Source organism: Cyclopterus lumpus, chromosome 15 (genome assembly GCF_009769545.1).
Source record: "Cyclopterus lumpus isolate fCycLum1 chromosome 15, fCycLum1.pri, whole genome shotgun sequence".
NCBI lineage: Eukaryota > Metazoa > Chordata > Actinopteri > Perciformes > Cyclopteridae > Cyclopterus > Cyclopterus lumpus.
The window spans coordinates 2252766-2259988 of NC_046980.1; the positions used below are offsets into that span (position 1 = coordinate 2252766).

Below are 7223 nucleotides of genomic sequence, written 5' to 3' on the forward strand. Positions count from 1 at the left end.
TCGTGTTCTCGTTGTGTTCTCATCGTGTTCTCCTGGTGTTCTCGTCATGTTCTCCTGGTGTTCTCGTCGTGTTCTCGTCGTGTACTCGTCGTGTTCTCGTCGTTTACTCGTTGTGTTCTCGTCGTGTTCTCATCGTGTACTCGTCGTGTTCTCCTGGCGTTCTCATTGTGTACTCGTCGTGTTCTTGTGGTGGTCTGGTGTTGTCGTGTTCTGGTGTACTCGTCGTGTTCTCGTTGTGTTCTCATCGTGTTCTCCTGGTGTTCTCGTCATGTTCTCCTGGTGTTCTCGTCGTGTTCTCGTCGTGTACTCGTCGTGTTCTCGTCGTTTACTCGTTGTGTTCTCGTCGTGTTCTCATCGTGTACTCGTCGTGTTCTCCTGGTGTTCTCATCGTGTACTCGTCGTGTTCTCCTGGTGTTCTCATCGTGTACTCGTCGTGTTCTCCTGGTGTTCTCTTTGTGTTCTCTTCATGTTCTCCTGGTGTTCTCCTCATGCTGTGTGTTCGTGCTGCCGTTCCGTGTTGTTGTCGTTGGTGCTCGTCACATAAGTTGGTGAAGACGGGCGAGACGTAACTTCTCCTCGCACCACAGTGAGCCATTGTCTCCGCTCAGTTTGCTCAGAGCAGACGTTAACGCCCAACTCAAGGACACACACACACACACACACACACACACACACACACACACACACACACACACGCTCAGCTGATGTATTAGCCACATTAGCCACTCTTAAGGGGATTTGGGGGTTTGCTAATTGCCAGCTTGTCATTTTAATTGCTCGAACACCCCCTGCGCCCCCCCCCCCCCCCCCCCACCCTCACACACACACACACAAACACACACACACACACACACACACACAACTTTAATTAATTAGACAAGAGTCGGTGGTGACTTTGCCTGCAGTCTGGCCCGTTGACAGGACGGTGATCACCTTCACCGTCCAGCTACTATAGAAGAAAGGAATACTTCACCCACAATATGAATATCATCACCTCGTGTTTCCTTTTGTTCTCTGAACGAGGAATAAACAAAACAACGTTCAGTCCTTGATGAATTGGAGTAAATGGGGTCTGAGTTTACCGAAAAACGTTATTTCACAAACTCGCACAACCTTTTTATTTTATTCATCCATTCAGCCGTACGCTCTACTTCAGAAACACGTGCATGTGTCCACCTTCAAACCTTTTCCAAACCAACACGACGTGAGTTATACTGAACTTGTGAGAGTTTGTAAACGCATGTTTCGATGGAGCTTTTCCTCCCGTTGACTTAAATTCAGCAAAACTCCGTTTTTTTTTTTTTAAATCTTCGTTTACCGCGGATGAGAGGAATTCAAGGTGACATGAAATGAGTATACAGATGTAGAGATGGTCATTTTGTGGGTGAAGTATTCCTTTTAAAAGCAGTGGAGGGTTAGTTAGTGTGTGTGTGTGTGTGTGTGTGTGTGTGTGTGTGTGTGTTACGAAGCCACAAACACACAAACCGGACACCTCGACTACCATGAAGAGTACAAAACCTCGACCTTCCATTATTCAGCATAACGTGCTTACACACACACACACACACACACACACACACACACACACTCCAGGGATTAAACAGACTTCCCCACTAATTGATTGACAAGTCGATGTCACCGATCCAGTGCTGCTTCAGAGTTTAAAAGCGATCCACTGGAGGCTTACTTGCCTTAAGTGAGTGCTTCACACATGTACACACATCGTATACATATACACACGCACGGTGTACTCTAGTCGTGTTAATGGAAACTCACATACTAGTAAACGGCTATTTGCTGCTCGGTGTGTAAATGTAACAAAATGATCGAACATCAAACGCTGAAGAAAGAATTAAAGGAAAGTAGCAACAATGTAACGATCAGATGGCCGAGGCCTGAACAACAGGGCTGGGCAGTAACGGCTGTTTGGTTGAAGCTTTTATTCTTTTATGTCACGTTTTCATCATGAAGTTTAACCGCAGAGTCTCTTAACTACTCTGAATATTTGTCTGGTTTTAAAATATGTACGTTTTGGCCTTTTTTTTCCTTCTCAAGTCACTTTTTATTAATGTGGCGCAAGATCACAACAGAAGTTATAATGTCACGTTTTGATCTATGCGCCCAACAAAAGTCCACCTGTGTGTTTGATTAGTCAGATAATAGCCATGTTCATTGTGTTCCCCAGGAGCTCTGACCGGAGGGCAGCTGGGTCCCGGGGAGCTGCTGCAGCAGCGGCTGCGTTGTGGTCAAGTCAAAGAGGCGCTGGGCGTCCTGGAGGCCATGGACTGGAGCATCATGGGAGACGAGTGCTACCGAGGCCTGACCGCCGTCACCAACCACCTGCTGAGGCTGCAGCTGGACGCAGGCCGGGAGGGTGGGTCCAGAAATATAATGAAACTTCCCCGGTTGACTACTTACTTACTACAAGGTTTCAGAAATGTTATATTAAATATGCATTTTGTTGACATATTTGAGTCGGAGGTTTTTAAAAAGGGAATTTTGGATGTCTCTTTGTTCTGTCAACAGTATTTTCTCCATGTTTTTATTAATAAATATGTATAAATGAGTCTCTGGATGCTGTGTGAACAAACCCCTCTGCATAAAGCTTCATAATATATAGTTTTTATTAATAAATGTGTATAAATGAGTCTCTGGATGCTGTGTGAACAAACCCCTCTGAATAAAGCTTCATAATATATAGTTGTTATTAATAAATGTGTATAAATGAGGCTCTGAATGCTGTGTGAACTAACCCCTCTGCATAAAGCTTCATAATATATAGTTTGATTAATAAATGTGTATAAATGAGGCTCTGAATGCTGCGTGAACAAACCCCTCTGAATAAAGCTTCATAATATATATTTTTTATTAATAAATGTGTATAAATGAGGCTCTGAATGCTGTGTGAACTAACCCCTCTGCATAAAGCTTCATAATATATAGTTTGATTAATAAATGTGTATAAATGAGGCTCTGAATGCTGTGTGAACAAACCCCTCTGAATAAAGCTTCATAATATATAGTTTTTATTAATAAATGAATAACCTTTGGTGCATTCGGTTGTCAAACAGACCATAGTAACACTCTGTTTGTGTTGTTTGTCTGCAGCCCAACTAGAAGCAGCTCTGGGTGTGTTCTACGCTCCTCCCGTTCCTCTCTCTGATGTCGTGATACTCGAGTACCGGGAGCCAATCAGCAAGTGCGCTCGTCGCTTTTTTCACCACCTTCTCAGGTTAACGCCACCTACTCTGCACTGGGGGTCCTAATTTGATCACCTGAGGGAGGGGGGACAGGGGGGTGACGGGGGGGGTCGAGAGGTCAAGGTCGGCTAAACGCATTTAAATACACACATAAGCAGCGTGACCCTCCGAGGGCGGAGCTTCCTGTGCGACTATCACTCAAACTAATCAAGTAGTTGATTTTAAATGGACAGATCTGTAAAACTGAGCACCTCTTTATATCTTTACTAGAGATGTGCTCCTACGGGAATAAAAGCTTTTCAACAAAGCAGAAAAATGGTGTCGTTTAAGACTGAATACGATTGATTGGTCGATCAGATACTTCCTGCTCCGGATCGTTAATTATCTGATCGATGATGCAAACTTCAGACTCTACAAACGCACGTTTTAAACAGACCATTTTCAAAACGTGAACATTTTACTGGCTGCGGAATGAGAAGAAGGCGACTCTCTTTGTGAAAGTGAACATCCGATGCAGACGCGTTTTTCATATCCTTCATATGCGTCGCTCACTTGTTTTGTTTTTTTTTAAAAAGACTTTTCCCCCAGAAAAGGAAGCGCGGCCTCGTTTCAGCTCCCGAGTCCTCCAGCAGGACGAAGCGCCTCACGTGCACCTGTTCAGGCTGTTGTTTCCTCTCCCCTTCTGCCATGAGAGCCTTTTGAAACGGCTGTTTGACTGAAATAGACCTCGTTGTTCACGCACGCCGACGCTCGCCGCTCTCCATCCGGCAATCGCCTCCCCCCCCCCCTCCCCTCCCTCCTCCTCCCTCCCCCTTGTTCCTTTCTTCCTCCTCTGTAGCTGATGCTGCAGCGTTTTTGTTTGGCATCCCTCCTCCTCTCCTCCTCTCCTCCTCTCTTATCACCTACCTGCATTCTTTTTCTCTCCATCAACATCAAATGAAGGAAGCCCCCCCCCCCCTCCCCCCTCACCGCCCCCCCCAACACAACCTCCTCTCTCTGCTTGTGTTTGTTTGTTTCATGTTGGCTCTAGACGGAGAAAGTTGAGTTGTTTTGTTCTCTCTCTATCTCTCTCTCTCTCTCTCTCTCTCTCTCTCTCTCTCTCTCTCTCTCTCTCTCTCTCTCTCCCTCTCTCTCTTCCAGCTTTAATTCTGCATAATAGGACGAGGACTTGCTGCTCTCAGTTCAATTATATACGTGTGTGTGTGTGTGTGTGTGTGTGTGTGTGTGTGTGTGTGTGTGTGTGTGTGTGTGTGTGTGCGCAGGAGGACATGCATGCTACTGACCCATCCATCCGTCCATTTCTTTAGATTGTTTTTTCCTTTTTAATTGTCGGGTTTGCCGTCGTGCTTCATCCTCATCCTCATCCTCATCGTCTCTGTTCTTCCTCTCCTCAGACACCAGCGCCTCGAGAAGGCCTTCCTCCTGGCCGTCGATTTGGGAGCCAGAGATTTATTCATGGTGAGTGGAGAGCGACGCTCACTTTCATATCGCTCGTTGTGATAAATCCTCGAGATCTTTGGGATGAATTCACTCGAATGCAAAAACGTGAAGAAAAAAAAAAAAGACACGAACATTCATGAAAAAGCAAACTTATTAATGTTTGTAAAATGTTTTTGATATATATATATATATATATATATAAATATACCGTGTATATATATATGTGTGTGTGTGTGTGTGTGTGTGTATATATATACACACATATATATATATACACACATATATATATACACATATATATATATATATACCGTGTATATATATATATATATGTGTGTGTATGTGTATATATATATATACACACATATATATATATATATATATATACACACATATATATATATATATGTGTGTGTGTGTATATATTTGTATATATATATATACACACATATATATATATATATATATATATATATATATATATATATATATATATATATATATATATATATATATATGTATATCCACTCCACGCTGAAATGCTCCTCTATGTGTTTGACCCCTTTTTCATGATGGGGGCCCCCTTTTTGCTCCATGCTTCACCAACACCCTACACATTAACACACACACTCTCTCACACACACACACACACACACACACACACACACACACTCAATCACACTGATAGCACTGGTTCCAATTACCTCCCCACTAAGTAGTGCTGCTGGGAAGCCGAATTGAAAAGGTGGAGTCGAGCCTGTGGACCTTGAAAGAGCGCAGAGGAAGGAGAGGAGGGGGGGGGGGGCAGAGAGGAGGGGGGGCTGGGGGGCTATATATGACGAACGAGAATAAGAAAAGGAATGAAAAGATTGGCGTTTTAATGTCAATAATGATTTATCCCCATATAGAAACATTCGTATAAATGAACTGTGTGAGCACCAGCTCGTCTTTCTGTTAATATTTAACTAACGGGAAATTAACGGGTGCACAAACACAGACTTTTCTTTTCAGAAATATTAATAGGAAAAGAATAACAGTCGAAAACCACCTCAAATCCTCCTCATATTGTGTGCCAAGTTATTGGGAATGAAATTGGACGACGAAGTGTAATTTTTAAATACCAGTTTTCATGTTCGTGCGCTTCCACGTCCGAGCACAGTGAACTAAAGGAGAGTCGTGTCACTGAAGTTTGTCCACATATGATGTCACCGTCCGGTGGGTCCTCAGACCGCCGGACCAGAACCACAAGAACCTCCATTGTGGACCCAATTCACTCAGTTTGAGAATGTCTCCTGTTTGATCTGATGCTTCACATGATTGTGTAATACAATATAATCTTTATTAGGCGTAACTAAGTATTTCATCATCCTTATTAAACCTGACTAAGTATTTCATCATCTTTATTAAACCTAACTAAGTATTTCATCATCTTTATTAAACCTGACTAAGTATTTCATCTTTATTAAACCTGACTAAGTATTACATCTTTATTAAACATAACTAAGTATTTCATCATCTTTATTAAACCTCACTAAGTATTTCATCATCTTTATTAAACCTGACTAAGTATTTCATCTTTATTAAACCTGACTAAGTATTACATCTTTATTAAACATAACTAAGTATTTCATCATCTTTATTAAACCTCACTAAGTATTTCATCATCTTTATTAAACCTGACTAAGTATTTCATCATCTTTATTAAACCTCACTAAGTATTTCATCATCTTTATTAAACCTCACTAAGTATTTCATCATCTTTATTAAACCTCACTAAGTATTTCATCATCTTTATTAAACATAACTAAGTATTTCATCATCTTTATTAAACATAACTAAGTATTTCATCATCTTTATTAAACCTTACTAAGTATTACATCATCTTTATTAAACCTGACTAAGTATTTCATCATCTTTATTAAACCTAACTAAGTATTTCATCATCTTTATTAAACCTAATTAAGTATTTCATCATCTTTATTAAACATAACTAAGTATTTCATCATCTTTATTAAACCTCACTAAGTATTTCATCATCTTTATTAAACCTGACTAAGTATTTCATCATCTTTATTAAACCTGACTAAGTATTTCATCATCTTTATTAAACCTCACTAAGTATTTCATCATCTTTATTAAACCTCACTAAGTATTACATCATCTTTATTAAACCTAACTAAGTATTTCATCATCTTTATTAAACCTGACTAAGTATTTCATCATCTTTATTAAACCTCACTAAGTATTTCATCATCTTTATTAAACCTGACTAAGTATTTCATCATCTTTATTAAACCTAACTAAGTATTTCATCATCTTTATTAAACATAACTAAGTATTTCATCATCTTTATTAAACCTGACTAAGTATTTCATCATCTTTATTAAACCTAACTAAGTATTTCATCATCTTTATTAAACATAACTAAGTATTTCATCATCTTTATTAAACCTCACTAAGTATTTCATCATCTTTATTAAACCTGACTAAGTATTTCATCATCTTTATTAAACCTCACTAAGTATTTCATCATCTTTATTAAACATAACTAAGTATTTTAGTTGACTAAGACTTACTAAATTG

At 40.1% G+C, this 7223-nt stretch overlaps 1 protein-coding gene across 2 annotated transcripts in view; it reads left to right on the plus strand.

Moving 5' to 3' along the window:
* The window catches only part of wdpcp (WD repeat containing planar cell polarity effector), a 70376-nt gene that overhangs the window by 43552 nt on the left and 19601 nt on the right, over nt 1–7223 (plus strand). For both annotated transcript variants that reach the window (XM_034551592.1, XM_034551591.1), the window contains 3 exons: nt 2186–2374; nt 3109–3232; nt 4595–4658. In XM_034551592.1, coding sequence (XP_034407483.1) covers nt 2186–2374; nt 3109–3232; nt 4595–4658 — 377 coding nt within the window. The remainder of the gene's footprint in view (nt 1–2185; nt 2375–3108; nt 3233–4594; nt 4659–7223) is intronic.